This window comes from Engraulis encrasicolus, chromosome 18, assembly GCF_034702125.1.
Source record: "Engraulis encrasicolus isolate BLACKSEA-1 chromosome 18, IST_EnEncr_1.0, whole genome shotgun sequence".
NCBI lineage: Eukaryota > Metazoa > Chordata > Actinopteri > Clupeiformes > Engraulidae > Engraulis > Engraulis encrasicolus.
Genome location: NC_085874.1, coordinates 12375487 through 12392933, shown reverse-complemented (window position 1 = coordinate 12392933; position 17447 = coordinate 12375487). Strand labels below are relative to the sequence as shown.

The 17447-nt window shown below is 42.3% G+C and overlaps 2 protein-coding genes across 3 annotated transcripts in view; one reads left to right on the top strand and one right to left on the bottom strand.

The window, feature by feature from the left end:
- Nucleotides 1–1152: 1152 nt before the first annotated feature.
- Nucleotides 1153–4442, bottom strand: LOC134469031 (heat shock protein HSP 90-alpha 1-like). Its single transcript, XM_063223031.1, has 4 exons — nucleotides 3820–4442; nucleotides 2780–3712; nucleotides 2123–2391; nucleotides 1153–1871 (listed from the first exon to the last, which is right to left on the bottom strand). Exons 1-4 carry the CDS (start codon nucleotides 4325–4327, stop codon nucleotides 1425–1427), a joined length of 2157 nt encoding a protein of 718 aa, XP_063079101.1. The 5' UTR covers nucleotides 4328–4442; the 3' UTR covers nucleotides 1153–1424.
- A 2026-nt stretch (nucleotides 4443–6468) lies between these two features.
- Nucleotides 6469–17447, top strand: part of mmut (methylmalonyl CoA mutase) — a 70332-nt gene continuing 59353 nt past the window's right edge. For both annotated transcript variants that reach the window (XR_010038925.1, XM_063223030.1), the window contains exons 1-6: nucleotides 6469–6550; nucleotides 7674–8103; nucleotides 10846–11213; nucleotides 12598–12755; nucleotides 14281–14452; nucleotides 16809–17057. Coding sequence is in view for 1 of the 2 variants with exons in the window: in XM_063223030.1 (XP_063079100.1) it covers nucleotides 7692–8103; nucleotides 10846–11213; nucleotides 12598–12755; nucleotides 14281–14452; nucleotides 16809–17057 (1359 nt within the window). In the remaining variant the exon portion in view is untranslated. The remainder of the gene's footprint in view (nucleotides 6551–7673; nucleotides 8104–10845; nucleotides 11214–12597; nucleotides 12756–14280; nucleotides 14453–16808; nucleotides 17058–17447) is intronic.

Sequence of the window (17447 nt, the reverse complement as noted above, 5' to 3'; positions counted from 1 at the left end):
CAATAGTCAATTTTTTTAATACTAAGGGGGCGGTGGCCGGTGGGCATTGGCAGGCATATGGTGAGGTTAAGGGGGCGTTGGCAGGATTGTGATGAAGTCAAGGGGGTGTTTGTTCAAAAAAGTCAAAATGAGAATCAATGATATAGATTAAACAAACAGTTCCAAATATTTTACTCACTGCACTTGTCCACGTGTAGTGAAGTAACTGAGCAGTTGGGTTCAGTTCTTCAGCACTTCATCTGTTGTGCTGCAATAATACAGAAAATGTCGCCATCTGGTGGACAATAGCTCACACAACACCCATAATATTTGGGAGAAGTAAAACTATTTGTGTGTGTGTATTTGGTTTAATGTTATTATCCCAGTGTATAACATTTTCAGTGTTCATTTAAGTATCATTATATTTGCTAATGAACTGTCAATGTTCCCAATAAATTTACAAAAGAGAACTGTCAATTTACTGTTATTGTTATTATATTTCACATTTACGTGTACATACAGAACATGTGGGTCCAACTTAGATATTTGCCCACAATCTCTAACTACTGTATTTAATCAGGGACATGCTACAAATATGACTCTGCAGAGACTACTCATAAGCTATGCATATCATATTGTCACTCTTCTAAACCTGTTGAGTTTAAAGAAGGGAACAAACTCATAGCCTCCAGCAACTTGTCAGTTATTAGAGGAATAAAATGAAAATAAAATAAAAATAACAGTGTGTGAGTTGTGTATTATTGGAGACCAAAATAAGTGACAGACATTGAGAGAAGGAATGTTCATGTGTTCCATTTTCAGTATACATACTGTACTGTACTGTACTGTACTGTACTGTACTGTACTGTACTGTACTAAATGCCTGGCATACGTGCAAGGATGTCTAGTATATGCTAGTGCTGCCTTACATAACGGTGCTAAAGTTACTGTACACGTTTAGCTTCAAATTACACTATTCAAGGAAACCATTTATGATGCTCCTAGGCTATTTCCATGATATGTAAGCCAATCCCACCAATGCGTGATTAAATTTCATATTCTAAGATGGAGTAGACTAAGAAAAAAAACTATGAAGTATTTTTCATGTAACTATTTTGTCTTTCAAAGAGAATTTTGAGTGAAGTTGAAATAAATGACAAAGAACAAGACCTGTTTTAATTTATTTGTTTTATTAAAAATTAAGACGATAGAAAAATATTTTTTCATAAGAAACAAAAAAAGAGATCTGAAATATTGCAGAAATTAGTCATGTCAGAAGAACAAAGTGTCTTCTGAAGACATTTCAATATTTGGCAAGTATTACTCAGACATCTTATCACAAATTGGACAATTTTACTAAAAAAGAGAAGAAAAAAAACTAATTCAAAATGAAATAGCATGACAAAACAATTCAAAATGAAATAGTATGGCGCTCAGCAGTCTATTTAATCGACTTCCTCCATCCTTGATGTGTCCTCATCGTCATCCTCAAGGCAAGGCATGTCTTCCTCTCCGGGCAGAGGAAGGTCATCGTCAGCTGAGCCGTCATCTTCGATGCCCAGACCCAGCTTGATCATCCTGTAGATGCGGTTGGCGTGGGTCTGGGGGTCCTCCAAGGTGAAGCCTGAGGACAGCAGGGAGGTCTCAAACAGCAGGATCACCAGGTCCTTCACGGCTTTGTCATTCTTGTCGGCCTCGGCCTTTACTCTGAGGGTCTCGACGATGGAGTGCGAGGGGTTGATCTCCAGGTGCTTCTTGGCGGTCATGTAGCCCATGGTGGAGTTGTCTCTCAGGGCCTGGGACTTCATGATGCGCTCCATGTTGGCCGTCCAGCCGTAGGTGCTAGTCACGATGCAGCAGGGGGAGGACACCAGCCGGTTGGACACTGTCACCTAAAGGTGAGACAATGGTGTAGAAGTTAGTATGTTATGTATTGTACTTTTATTTGTGTTTATCACATTGATCTCGTCTCTCATAATTTGCTATAAATTATAAAAAAGTGGCCTTTATACTTTACCTTGCCTTATATTGATTTTTTTTATTTTACAAATTGTACCATGAGAACACATTCAGATATTTAGGTAACATCAACACACCATTTGACTGCACTTGCATCATACTACTGTCTGTCTGCACTATTTACCTTCTCCACTTTCTTGTCCAGGATGTCCTTCATGATCTTGCACAGGTTCTCGAACTTGACCTTCAGCTCCTCCTGTTTCTTCAGCTCCTCCTCGTCCTCCGGAAGCTCCAGGCCCTCCTTGGTGACGGACACCAGGTTCTTGCCATCGTACTCCTTCAGCTGCTGCACGCCGTACTCGTCAATGGGCTCGATCATGTAGATCACCTCCAGGCCGGCCTTGCGCAGACGCTCCACGAAGGCAGAGTTGGCCACCTGCTCCTTTGTCTCGCCTGGAACAAACACACACACAATTGTGAACAAGGTTTCATGCGTTAGATTCTACACTTGTTGTTTCCTCTTGTACTGCAATGTATGTCAAATGATGGTATCAGGATTACACAAGGCCCATGAGATAGTATGACCATTACTGTTAAGCTCACATTGATAATGGATATTCCATTATTGCTAGTGATTAACCCCTTTGCGCAGAGCCTATGTTACCTTATTGTCTGCAAAATTGTAATGTCCAAGTTTTAATCTGATTCTTAAAGCTGTATCTAATGTCATACTAGTGTTGTTATAATGTAGTTGAGTCTTTAGCAAAGTGTGAATGGTCCCGCCGGCAGGCCCATCTGCAGATAGAGGTTACAACTGCTCTATTTTGGGACTGTTCCTCACCAGTAATGTAGTAGATGTGCTTCTGGTTGTCCTTCATGCGGGACACGTAGTCCTGAAGGGAGATCATCTCGTCCGGGGAGGTGGAGGTGTAGTAGCGCAGGAGGTCTGAGAGCTTCTTGCGGTTCTGTGCGTCCTCGTGGATGCCCAGCTTGATGTTCTTGGAGAACTGCTCGTAGAACTTCTTGTAGTTGTCCTTGTCGTCCGCAATCTCAGCAAAGAGCTCCAGGCACTTCTTGACCAGGTTCTTGCGGATGACCTTCAGGATCTTGCTCTGCTGCAGCATCTCTCTGGAGATGTTGAGGGGCAGATCCTCGGAGTCCACCACACCACGCATGAAGTTCAGCCACTCTGGGATGAGCTCCTCGCAGTTGTCCATGATGAAGACCCTACGCACGTAGAGCTTGATGTTGTTTCGCCTCTTCCTGGTCTCAAACAGGTCAAAGGGGGTTCTCCTGGGACAGAAGAGCAGGGCTCTGAACTCCAGCTGACCCTCCACAGAGAAGTGCTTGACGGCCAGGTGGTCCTCCCAGTCGTTGGTGAGGCTTTTGTAGAACTCTCCGTACTCATCGTTGGTGATGTCGTCCGGGTTACGAGTCCAGATGGGCTTGGTCTTGTTCAGCTCAGTGATGTCCATGTACTTCTCCTTCACCTTCTTCACCCTCTTGTTCTCTTTTTTATCTTCGTCTTCATCGGCTCCCAGATCCTCAATCTGAGGCTTGTCTTTCTCCGCCTCTGGGTCAATCTCTTCGATCTTTGAACCGTCATCAAGGTCAACCTCCTTCTCCCTTGTTTTCTCACAGTAGAGAGTGATGGGGTAGCCGATGAACTGAGAGTGTTTCTTCACAACCTCCTTGATGCGCTTGTCCTCCACGTACTCTGTCTGGTCCTCCTTCAACAGGAGAATGACTTTTGTTCCACGACCAATGGATTCACCTGCAAATCAACCATAGATATACTGTATTATTACACACTCGACACTCGAGAGCATGCCGTATAAAAATGCTGAAGTGTTTCATTTCAAGTTACCACATACTACATACCAGTATCTGGCTTGACTGTGAAGGATCCACCGGCTGAAGACTCCCAGATATACTGCTCGTCATCATTGTGCTTGGTGATGACAGTGACTTTCTCGGCCACCAGGTAGGCGGAGTAGAAACCCACGCCAAACTGCCCGATCATGGAGATGTCGGCTCCAGCCTGCAGGGCCTCCATGAAGGCCTTGGTGCCAGACTTGGCAATAGTACCCAGGTTGTTGATGAGGTCTGCCTTGGTCATGCCGATGCCTGTGTCTGTGATGGTCAGCGTGCGTGTGAGCGCGTCTGGTTTGAGGTCAATCTTGAGGTCCTTGCAGGACTCCAGTCTGCTAGGGTCTGTCAGGCTCTCATATCTGATCTTGTCCAGGGCGTCTGAAGAGTTGGAGATAAGCTCTCGGAGGAAGATCTCCTTGTTCGAGTAGAATGTGTTGATGATCAGAGACATCAACTGGGCGATTTCCGCCTGGAAGGCGAAAGTCTCAGCCTCCTCCATCGCTTGTCCTGCTGGCATTGTGTAATAAATAAGATGAATTAAGTCAACAGAAAAAAAACAAAGTCTTGTGGAAGATAATGCTTCCGATCTCTGTCTCTCCTGAGCAATGTGTGCTACTCTCTGGCAATGTGCTTCCGTGCCACATGGAGCTGAGTTCTTTTTATACTTGGGGGGCAGCAGCTAGACTGTTCCAGAAACACCCATTCAGAAACTTCCAGGAGGAGTGCCTCTAGCTGCACATGCAGTGACTGGAGATGGTCTCGCGGGGTTGGGCAGTGTGAGGATCTAATTTCCACCTTCCTTTTATGGCTGTGGGACCACATGGGCACTTATGGAAAGAACCTTCCAGATACTATGAGTATGCTAAGCCCTATACCTTCAGCAATTGGGCGATGTGCTCCATTGGACACATTCAGGGATAAGGATCATATGCAATGGTTGTTAAAACATAAATGATTACCAGTATTATTGTACTTCATGTCAAACATAAAATAGAATGGTTCTGAAAAAATCTATGCATTAAGCTAAATGAATGTATAATGAATAAATGACAAATACAGTACTGTATAATGAACAAATGACTTTCTGTATGTATGTATGTATGTATGTGTATGTATGTATGAATGGATGAATGAATGAATGAATGAATGAATGAATGAATGAATGAATGAATGAATGAATGAATGAATGAATTGCCCTCTTTGCCTGTTAAACTGTATAATATTATATTCATGCATATCAATCTGGATTATTTTACAGATGTGTAACACAATTTAAGGCTAATTTAAAATTATAATGTATAATTAGGCTAATTTAAAAATGATAGTTAAAGTTGTAAAAATGAAAACGGATTAGTTTCTTTCTGGTTTTTAAAGCCTGCTATTCCTTCAAGTCGAAGCATGTTATAAGTAAAAGTGAAAAATGACAGTCATTCATCTGAGGATATGTTGTATATTCAAGCCATGCAGTATTAGCCTATTTAACATATCTGCATATATGATATAAAAAACGTAATACATTGCATGTATGTATACATTTATTTGAATGGTGTGTAACTGTGTGAGATATTGGCCATGCCATGAGTGACAAGCATGCTCTGGGATCTGAAGGCAAGGGAAGTGTAGGAGAAATAAGACACCTGTCTGTGGCATGACTCCCAACCCCCAAGCACCAGGCGCCCAGATAGTTCCAAGGCAGGACTTCTAGAAACCAACAGGCCATAACAGGCCATGGGAAGAAAGCAAGAATTGCCTCATTTGCTACGTTTACATGACGGTTTTAATTCAGAATGAATAATTCAGAATTAAGTAGCTCCGTCAAGTTTCCTTTGAATCTTTCACTTAATTCCGAATTAAGAAGTGTTTACACGACGTTTCAAAGCGAAATTAAGCTTTATTCAGAATTAAAGTAAGTTAATTCTCAATAAACAAAGTTGATAAACTCGAAAGCAAAGAGCTACTTGTTTGACACCACACACATGGGCACATAGCCACACAGACACATAACATTAACACCTGAATACACATACCCTGTCAAATAAAATAGAGCATGACATGCAGAGGCGCATCCTGTCTCCAGGCTAGGCAGGCAGTCGCTTGGGGTCCCCAAGCCCCTGGGTGATGAATAGCAGCTCCCACTTTGCTACAGTAAGGGCAAATTTCCTCCAAATGTTCGCTCGGGGCCTCAGCTGAACAGTCGCCTCAGAAGACATGTCTGGTCGACAAAGTAGGCTATTAAACTGATTCAGTTTGTAATGAGGAAATTAAAGTAGCCAATAGGCCCTATTGTTGGTCACTTGTCTTTGTTACAAATTTCTAATGGAGGATATAAGAAACTTGGCATCTGCTCAGTGCACACCTACAAAGACTGCAGACCATGGGGTGTCTAAATCTTTCTTTCTTTTTGCAAACAGCTCAACCCTCTTATCAACATGTTGAATGTTTGCTACTGGGTGGTTTCGAAATTATAAGATTAATATCTTCTGAGTGATTGTTCAAAATAATAGATAACAAAGTTCAATCCCCCTTTTGCTTGACTCATTCTAGGTCTGTGTTCAGGCAGGCATATGATAACAGTTTGAACTCCGTTTCACAAGAGGGCAGTCGTCCCCCGCATGCCACTTGGATTCAGTGCACGATGAAGAAATAAAAAAACGTGATTGGTTGCTTACCCATGTTGTGAATTCTGATTGGATGGACATCCCCACGCCTGTTCAGCCTCAAGAAGCACAACAAACACAAGGTCAGAATTCTGCATTTTATTTACTCTAAAAAGATCGGAAAGTCAAAACAAATCATACACGTAGAAGGGTTTCGCTGCAACTTTAGTATCCCTGTGAAGTGTACATTGCCTTGTACGCCCAACGCCCTGTCAAGGTGAACTAATGTGTACAACTTGCTAGCAAAGTTTAGCCACATTTGGCTATGTTGGATAACACGTTGGAACATCTTACAAAACAATGGCATTCACTCGCTTTAAAATAAAAAAATAAATAAAATTGTCCACCAATAATGTTTGCTGGGCTGGTTAGCAAGTACCGTCTTTCCACGAACCGAGTTAGCTTTGGTGTTGCGCACTTTCAAAGGTGGCATGTGCCTCCATTAGCAGACGTTACGTGTACCTGGACGACATGGGGTCATATTCATATCCAAATCTCACAGCAGTGCAGCAGTTGGCACCTGTAAAAGAACTTGGCTCCATCATGAAAACATTGCTGGCAAACCGGTTGGTTCAGTACATTAGTTGTGCAGACTAGCTGGTTTTGTACACTGCTCAAAAATGAAAGGAAACACCGAAACATCACAGCATAGCAAAGTGAATCACGCTGGTGAAATCAGCCTGTCAAGAAGAGACCTGTGTAACCATATTGCCTGCCCTGCACCCTAGAATTCTACTGTTGTGCACAGACAACTGGTAGAAGTATGGGATAACTGGCTACTGGCTAATGTTTTGGTCATATTTGAACACCTCTATTCTTAGGATATGTCTTACTTATTACCTCCATTTCTACCCCTTGTTTGTTGAAGTAAGGACAAATTATTATTTACATTCATTGTTGCTTCCTAGCTCAGACAGAAGCAGTATGACTGACAGGTCCCATGGCACTCTATCAATGCCTTGGGTACCTCAAGGGTACCTGCCCTCTTACCTTGTACTTGTACCTTGTACCTTACCTATCATTGTGAGAACCATTGCAGTGCTCTGCCATCTCTTGGAAGTAAACTTGCTTTGCATTGAGTTGGTTTGCTTTGTTTAAGTTACATTGCATTGTTTTTGATGTTTCCTTTATTTTTGAGCAAGGCAGTATATTGCTTTACAAAACTCACAGTTGTTTTCAGAGTTGTCACTTCTTTTTCTGGCCTAGGCTTGTGAAGGCAGCACCATGTTGACAGCGCAGAGGGCATGTGCGTCCTTGGCTTCTTCCCAGCGGTTGCTGGCAGCCTCCCGCCCCGTCGCCCCGGGCCTGGACACCTACCAGCGCCGTCGCTTCCATACCGCCACGGCGCGGCGCGACGAGGTCAAGCTGCACGAAAACTGGGCGAACCTCGCCAAGAAGCAGCTAAAAGGCAAGAACCCGGAGGACCTGATCTGGCGCACTCCAGAGGGCATCTCCATCAAGCCTGTGTACACTAAAGCCGACTCGGAGAATGTTAGCGATGAACTGCCCGGGGTGCACCCTTTCACCCGCGGCCCGTACCCCACCATGTACACCTTCAGGCCCTGGACTATTCGACAGTACGCTGGCTTCAGCACCGTGGAGGAGAGCAACAAGTTTTACAGGGACAACATCAAAGGTATGGAGTGGACACACGCTACACACTTTCCCCAGTTGACCTAAAAGTTGGAAGGGTCAATGGCGTTTATTTGGGTTCAAATGGTTGAGGTCAGGTGGTACAACCACAGCTAAATGAATTAGTAGCTGGCAGTTATGTAAGGGATAACGGCCGATGAGGTGACTGGTTCCACAAAGTTAATGGTGAGGAACTCTTTTTTTTTTTATCCATTTAATTGTGCCATTAACTGTGGTTGCACCATCCTGACGTGTGCTACTACTAAAATGTCATTAAACTCATTAGACCCATACAATGCTTTAGTCTTATTCACAAACTCACAAGCTTGAGAGTGTAGTTCTTAAAGGGACACTGTGCAGGAAATGGACAAAAAAGGTACTGCAACTATGCTGCTCATTGAAACTGGGCTGCCTATTGCCAAATTTGATCTTTACATGAAAGTTTACAAAATAATAAACACATATTTTCTAGTATGGTCCAAGTACAGTCATTTTTGCAGCTGAAAATGGCTATTTTTGGAAATTCAAAATGGCGGACCATGGGGAAGATCCCCCTTTTCATGTATGAAAAGTGCAATTTTTCCAGTCATAATGAATACTTAGAATTTGATGCTGGTGGTAAGTATTCAGGAAAAAGGTAACATTAGTGAATGGGCAGCATGAATTCTGGAAATAAACAAATAAAAATCTCACACAGTGTCCCTTTAAGTGGGGCTTGTGTTGTAGGAATACAATTGATTGTGAGATAATGACATACAGTTAGGGCCAGAAATATTTGGACAGCAACACAATTATCATCCTTTTTCACCCTATACCCCACCACAATGGATTTGAAATAAAACAAACTGTGCATTAACTGTAGACTAGCGTAGCGTTAATGTGAAGGTGTTAACATCCATATCGCATTAACAGGATTGAAATAGCAACGTTTTTTGTCTGTTGCTCACCTTTCAAGGGATCAAAAGTAATTGGACAGTAGGCTGCTCAGCTATTCTCCAGTCAGATGTGTGTTATTCCCTTACTACACCATCACCAAGATGTCAATACAAGGTCTTAGAGTTCATTTGAAGTGATTCATTTGCATTTTTTAAATATTTTTACGGAATGTCCATGAGATCCGAAGTCCACCTGTCACCATCAGTGATGCAAGCCATCATAAGGTTGAAAAAAATCTAAACAAAACATTTGTGAGATGGGGAAACATTGAATATGATTAATTCAAGAGTTCAGAATGTTGGAAAAAAGAAATACCAGAGCAACACCAAATTACCTGGCAGTCATGGAAGACTAATGCTCTGGATGACAGACAATATTCTGTATGTGGTGAACAAAAACCCATCTCCCAACAGTTGGCCAGATGTAGAACAGTGTCCAGGTGAACGGTGGATACATGTCCAAGGCAACAATCAAGAAAAAGTTCAAGAACATTCAGGAACACTTCACCATAGGAAATACAGAGGGTTCACTAAAAGATGTAAATAATTGATTGCATCAGAAATAGCAATACCAGATTTGACTTTGACAAACAACGTCTTAAAAAGACTGTATAGGTCTTGAGCTACATCCTATGGACAGAGGAGACAAAAATCATCTTGTACAAGGGTAATGGGAAGAAAAGAGTATAGAGAAGGAAAGAAACTGCTCATGATTCAAAGCATACCACCCAATCAGTGAATCATGGTGGTGGTAGTGTCATGGTGTGGGCATGCATTTCTGTCAATACTATTTTCCCCTTGTATCTATTGATGATGAGGACTACCGACAAAAGCCATAGGATGAATTCTGAAGATTTTCAGGCTATATTATCATGTCATATTAAAACAAATGGTTCTGAACTCATTGGACAATGTATCACAGTGCAGATGGACAATGACCCATAGCTTCATGTGAAAACCATTAAGCCATTTCTACCCCAAAAAAGTTGCATATTATTCAATGGCCCAGTCAATCACCTCACCCGAGTACGATTATGCAAGCATTTCACTTGCTGGAGGCAAAACTGAAGGGAAAATATCCTAAGAATAAGCAGGACCTGAAGACTGTTGTAATAGAGAGCTCACTATAGCATCACCAGGGATAAAACCCAATGTCTATTGATGTCTATGGATTGCAAATTACAGGCTGTAACTGACTGGAAAGTATTTGCAACTAAATAATTAAAAATGGAAAGTTTGTATAAATATTAGACTGTCCAATTACTTTTGATCCCTTAAAAGTTGGGTGGCACTGATAGAAAATGTCATAATTCCTTCACAGTTCACTTGATTTGGACGCAAACACCCCCATATTAAAGCTGAAAGTCTGCTGTTAATGTACATCTCGTTTGTTTAATTTCAAACCCATTGGGATGGTGTACAGCACCAAAAAGATGAAAACTGTGCAGATGTCCAAATATTTATGGCCCTAACTGTATGTCAATGACATATAATGTATGACAATTACCTATGACAATGTCACATTCCTAATTCGATTTAGGGGTTCCACAACTTGCTCTTTTTAATGTTGTGTGAATTAGTGGAGAGACTGATGTAAAAAAGCCCTGGCCATGCTGACACCCCTCATCCCACTCCATCTCTTAAAAAATTGGCTCCTCTAAAGTGACTGTGTTTCCTCTTAAACCTTTCTCTCTCTGTCTGTCTAAACTTTCTCTCTGCGTGTCTGTCTTTCTTTCTTTCTTTCTTTCTTTCTTTCTTTCTTTCTTTCTTTCTTTCTTTCTTTCTTTCTTTCTTTCTGTCTTGTTCGGCAGCGGGCCAGCAGGGCTTGTCGGTGGCCTTCGATCTCCCCACGCACCGCGGCTACGACTCGGACAACCCACGTGTCCACGGCGACGTGGGCATGGCGGGCGTGGCCATCGACACGGTGGAGGACATGAAGCTGCTGTTCGACGGCATCCCGCTGGAGCGCATGTCCGTCTCCATGACGATGAACGGCGCCGTCATCCCAGTGCTGGCCATGTTCATCGTGACGGGCGAGGAGCAAGGGGTGGACAAGGCCAAGCTGACAGGGACCATCCAGAACGATATTCTCAAGGAGTTTATGGTGCGCAACACCTACATCTTCCCGCCGGAGCCCTCCATGCACGCCATCGCCGACATCTTCGCCTACACCTCCAAGGTACTAGCGGTGTGCATTCTCTCTATGTCGTCCTCAGACGAGCCTTCCATCGTTGTTTCCAGTCATCCCGATTCTCCATACATCTTTTCAGTTCACTGGTACTCTGGGCTCTGGGCGTCTTTCTTGAGTATGTCCACATATGTTAGTGTGGGACGTCCTCTTAACCGGCACCCACGTGATGGTTTCCACAGCACCAGTATACTGGCTGGCAGTTCCTGGTGCCTTTGACAGTGTCCTGCAAGTCTCATTCTTCTTACAGCAATCTTCTCGCTCACCCTTGGTATTCCCTGTATTGGCACTGCCCTTATTATTCATTTCGATTACCATTCGGGAGGTAACAATTCGATTCGAATCGATTCAGTCCGATTCTACGATGCATTGCAGTGCATTACATTTCTACTGAAAGCAAGGCAAGTTTTTCATCAGTCCTGACTGAGGCAATACAAGCAGTCAGATACTGATCAACATTTTATTGGCTGTGTCTGTCAGTGCTGCAGTTTTCCATGCTTCGAAGTGCTTTAATTTAATTCAGCGTGCTTTCATTTAATTTAAAGCTCATTTCCTCTGGAAAGGCCCATGGATGAAATTGAAACTTGTAGTGCAGGGCTTCCCAAACTTACCATGGTAAGGCCCCTATACATCGGTAGATTCCAATCAAGGCTCCCCTCACTTGGCCACGTTATTTTTTTCTGTGCGCTTCCTTTCACAACCATAGTCTAGGTCTGTGAGTCAGTGCCCTACTGAGGTATATATAATAATAACAATGATAGCAATGTTCAGAGATGCAACACATTATTATAATGCCTTTCTTAACTAATGGGAATATTGTTTAGCTTATTTTGATGTACATTGATTATTCAGTTCATTCAATTACTAAGTTTGCTTAGCTATACTTTTCCTGCTAACCTGCTGTGGCCCCCCTAGAAACTCCTCGTGGCCCCTCAGGGGTCCCATTTTGAAAACCCCTGGTGTAGTGAATGTAACTGCCAGTGACATATTTTCTTCAGCAAAACTGTATGCTTTTTATAGGTTTTGTATCATGTTTCATATTAAGCTGTACAGCACAGTCTTTCCAATGATGGGGCCTCTAATTCCACCTTACCCCCCACCATTTTGACTGATGAGGCTGATGAGCCATTTTGACTGATTGGAGTCTGAAGAGCAATTGCTTTAGCTTTTTTTTTTTGCTTTCGTTGTTCAGTTATGTTCAACATAATGGGTATGATCTGTGGGCTCTAGTTGTCTGAAATGAAGGAATCCTGAGACAACAACTTGTATGCATGGTGCTGACTTATTCCTATACTGTACTTTTCCAAGGTAGCCTCGGTGCCATGGAAACCCATATTTTTTTCTTCTCTTAACTAACGTTAATTTTCCCTCCTAGAACATGCCCAAGTTCAACTCCATCTCCATCAGCGGGTATCACCTGCAGGAGGCAGGTGCCGATGCCATCCTGGAGCTGGCCTACACCATCGCCAACGGCCTGGAGTACTGCAGGACCGGCCTGAAAGCTGGCCTCACTATTGACGAGTTTGCACCTAGGTTAGTATTTATTATTATACGTTATATTGCGTTACACTTAGCGGTAACACTTTATAATAATGTTCCTTAGTAAAGACTCAGTAAATAATTAACTAATGATGAATATAGCATTAACAAATGTTTTTATTATTAACTAAGCTTTATTAATGCTTTATAAATTATCTACAAATGATATCTGCAAGATTTTACACACCTTATAACAGAGTATTTTATTCATTTGCAAGCAACTTGTAAATGTTTGATAAATATAAAATATTAACATAGCATTTCCTAGTCATTTACAAGCATTTGTTTACATTTCCTAGTCATTTACAAACGTTTGTTGATGTTTTGTTCATCAATAGTTAATTATTTATTAAGTCTTTATAATGCTTTTTTGCATCCATTATTCTAAAGTGTTACCCACTTAGCTGACACTTTTATCCACAGCGCCACTTTTTGCTTTACGATTGAGCTGTGTCATGCCTATTCGAAAAGCATAAAGTGTTGGCCGAGTTGCGCAGTGTCGAGCTGTAGGCCTACCAGAAAAAGGACAGTGGAAAAGAGGCATTAGGTGCTCAAGGGTACTTCAGCCAAGGAGGGCTGAAAAAGATGGGTAAGGGTGGGGTTTGAACTTGCAACCTTGTGATCTACAGTCCAACTCCCTGACCTTGTATGAAGTCTCCGAGTGAGGAGTCCACACATTTAAAATCCTTTTAAATTTTGTAAACATGTTTTATTCTTTTGAATAAAAAACAGGATTTTGAGTGTGTAGACTCCTCACTCCAAAACTTCGGTCAGCCTTAATCCTGCACAGTGACCTGGATGGTCCTGGAGATTGTGCACCTGGATGTGCTCTCAATCCTACACCATGCAGTCTTTTATTTAACATGTAAGGTAATATTTCCTGAATTTTTAACAAGGTGAAATTCACACACATGCCATCACATGGCTTGGAGCAATTGATCTCTCAGTTAGGTTAATTGGTTTTATATGTGCAGCAGTTCTTCCTATAACTAAAGAGGAAAACAACTTAGTGTCAAAAGAACACACGCACACACGCACACACACGCCTCTCAGAAGTTTTATATGAGCAATAGTTCTTAAAACCTGTAAGGTAACCAAAGAGGAAATCACCTTTTTCCCGTTTTATTTTTAAAGGTGCACTGTGTAGGATGGTGGCCAGAGTTGGTATTGTAACTCTGCTGCTCTTGCTAAATTTGATCTTTTCATAAATATTTGCTAAATAATAAATCAGTATTTACTAGTAAGACCAAAGTACAGTAAGTTTTGCAGCTTAAAATGTCTGTCTGGGAATTCAAATTGACGGACCATAGAGAAGATGTATGAAAAGTGCAATTTTCCCAGTCATAATGAATACTTTGATGGCAGTGGTAAGTATTTAAAAGGTAGCATTTATGAATGGGTAGCATGACTTCTGGAAATGAACTCCTAGAAATAGAAATATTGCACTGTGCACTTTTAAAGACAACACATCTGAGTCTTAGACATACAGTGATGTCCCCTTGTGTATGCATGCACACAGGCTGTCATTCTTCTGGGGTATCGGCATGAACTTCTACATGGAGATTGCTAAGCTGAGGGCCGCCCGGCGCCTGTGGGCCACTCTCATCAAGGAGAAGTTTGGACCCAAGAACACCAAGTCACTGCTGCTCAGGACCCACTGCCAGACATCGGGCTGGTCCCTCACGGAGCAGGTATGCCATGTGAAACGACAAAATAGCATTTGACAGGATGCCAGGGCATGACCCCACACGCACACTCATAAAGAGCCTAGATGCAACCATCCATGAAAATGAGTTTGTTTGTGACATTTCACCAAGCACTCTTTTTTTACATTGCATTTGTCGTCATGAGGTCTAGTTTCACTTATTTCAACATGAGAAATGAATAGACAGGACATGGGAAGTCAAAAAATGTCATTATATTAAAGGAATAATCTTATAATCATTGTGAATCAAGCAGTAATACAGTTGGGTCACGCAATCACAATTGAAGAACAGGCAATTCAATAATGTCATTAGATCTTGCGGGAATAATATAATGGCAGAAGAGTTAGGGTTGAGCTAAGGTCTGCGCGAAAGTATATGACCTGAGTGGCCCCTCTGAGTCAATGGCTGAATCCCCTCTGCCCTATGCCTTTCCGCTTCGCCTCCATTTTGCGCGTTCACATGTAGAGTAAGGGTTGTTCCAATTCACGTTAAGACAGAGTGTAACAACCCAATGTGAGTCCCTACCGGGTGCGAGTCCTCTGGATATCCATGCGAGTATTTACGACAGTTTTACCCCAGCTACTCGACTTCGGTCCGATTTGAGTCTGACTGAAGATGGAAGGGATATTGGTGCCGTGCGTAAATATCCTATTGCATATTGCTGGTTCAGCGGCACCACCGGGGTCCGTGATCGCCTAATGAATATAATAGACCATGTTAACTTACCACCCCAAAATCAAGAACTTTGTTAAATACTGATTTGGTTGTGGAAAGGAAACACCTGTCTCAACAGGCTCTAATTCATCAAAAGAAATCAGTCTTACATTTTCTTGGTCGGTTTAACATGACACCACAAAATCAAGATGGGGTAAAACACCAGCCAGTCAAGTAGTGCTGCATGTTCACCATTTTGTATGAAAAAGTTGCACAATAGTAAAAGGATGCACTGTCACAGAGTCACTGGAATATTGTGGAAGTCACTGAAGAGTCACCACAAAGTTATCCAGTCTAAATGTAACTGGCTTGCACTCAGGAAGTTTCTGTGTAGGCTATAAGTCTGATGACTTTACTCCTTATTCTTGAAACATCATGTTTAGGATACTATAGGATGCAAGTTACAAAAATGAATTTCTAGGCCTATATTTCTCCCCACGGAGTTCAAAAGAAACAACATTTATGCTTGCAGGACTTCCTTTCATAACTATTGGATATTGTGTGGTTATTTGGTGATGCCAAGTTACAACACGTGAAACCAGCTGTGGCACATTGTGAACAGTATGTGTAGTGACTAGGACGTTAAAATGTAGGCATATACATTTGATTATGCTATGTACACTTAAGTGTTGGTGTCAGTGAAGTTTAGGCCTTAACTGGAGGCGCTGAAGGTCAATTTTATGTTTTTACTTCCCGTGCGTTAAATGCTGCTACTGTAAAATTACGTTTTTTCAAAACTAAACACTAATGCACAAAAAGCACACAGGTGGCTGAGAGCTCGAGCAGTCATCAGCGTGTTTTTTTACAGTTTGTTAGGTGCTCTTGGATGTCGGGGATCAGTTCAATCAAGAGAGAAAATGCACCTTGTATGTGATTTAGGTAGCTTTGTGCTACAGAGAACTGACATAGATCATGATAAAAAAAAATCCTTTGAAGTCAGATTTGGATACTTCATCAGAACATTTTATCCTTTATATTATCATTTTATACTTCCTGATCTAGTCACGTGAAGTTTCGTAGGGTAAACATAAGCCGTCTCACCAATGCTTTGCTAGCCATGGGACATACGGAAGGACTTGGGAATCAATTTTTAAAAGTAAAAGTATGAAAGAAAAATATCACAACTGATGTGATGGCACTTCAGTTAGATTGTGGTAGCTTTTGAACCATGGCATGTACAAAAAGCAGAAAGCAGGAAATGCCACCTTTTAAACAAGCTCTGGTATGTGTCTGTTGCTCTAATCTAATACATACAGTTATGTGACTGTCCAAAAAAAGTCCAAAATGGTCTAGATTGCTGGCACTCTACTTGCAGAATTCCAAGAGCAGCTTGACATTCAATGTATTAAGATGGAGTGTGGCACCAGGTAGAAACATTTTATTGTTTGTTCTTTTAAACAGACATGCATTAATGAAGGTCACAAATGAACAAAATGTTCCAACAACCTCTGAAAATGGTCAACTGTCCTTAAAATTTCAAGTGCACAAATACTGAAAATTCCGTTTCAGCCTTCCTTAAATTCCAATTCACATCTTTTGTGACATTTCCAAGTCACAACTTTCCTTCTAATTCCAAGTCACCTCTTTCCCTGTCCATACCCCCCGCCCCCCTTCTCTCCCTCCTCAGGACCCGTACAACAACGTGATCCGCACAGTGATCGAGGCCATGGCGGCGGTGTTCGGCGGCACGCAGTCGCTGCACACCAACTCCTTCGACGAAGCGCTGGGCCTGCCCACCGTCAAGAGTGCCCGTATCGCCCGCAACACGCAGATCATCATCCAGGAGGAGTCGGGCATCCCCAAGGTGGCCGACCCCTGGGGTGGCTCGCACATGATGGAGACACTCACAGACGATGTCTACAATGCTGCCCTCAAGGTGAGCCTACAAGGTGTTCCCCGCAGTAAGAGGTCATTAACGGGTTGATGGGAGTTCATAAAGGGTGATAGGGTGGTGTAAGGGGAATCGATTGATGTATGAATTGATGTAGTAAGCTACATCATGAAAAGAAGTATCGCAGTGCATTGTCATGACGATTTTTTGGGACACCCCTGACGCCGACAATGTCCACGCTGCTGCTCTCAAGGTGAACCAGGGCTTTGCCAACAGCACCCTGTCTGTTCTGTCTGTGTGACTGTCTGTGCATCTGTTTATGTGGGTTTCTGTGTCTGTCTGGAGAAAAACTTGTTGGTACCAGCACCTGTCAAACAGCCTGTAGTTGCTGTGTGATCAAAGTTTCAAACCAATTTACAGATTATATTTAAAAAA

Excerpts from the sequence above, each read along its gene's own strand:
- LOC134469031 (XM_063223031.1), bottom strand. The coding sequence starts at position 4,327 with ATGCCAGCAGGACAAGCGATGGAGGAGGCTGAGACTTTCGCCTTCCAG. Across the intron at positions 3,713-3,819 it reads CACAGTCAAGCCAGATACTG|GTGAATCCATTGGTCGTGGA; the intron begins GTATGTAGTATG and ends GTTGATTTGCAG. Across the intron at positions 2,392-2,779 it reads GCACATCTACTACATTACTG|GCGAGACAAAGGAGCAGGTG; the intron begins GTGAGGAACAGT and ends TGTTTGTTCCAG.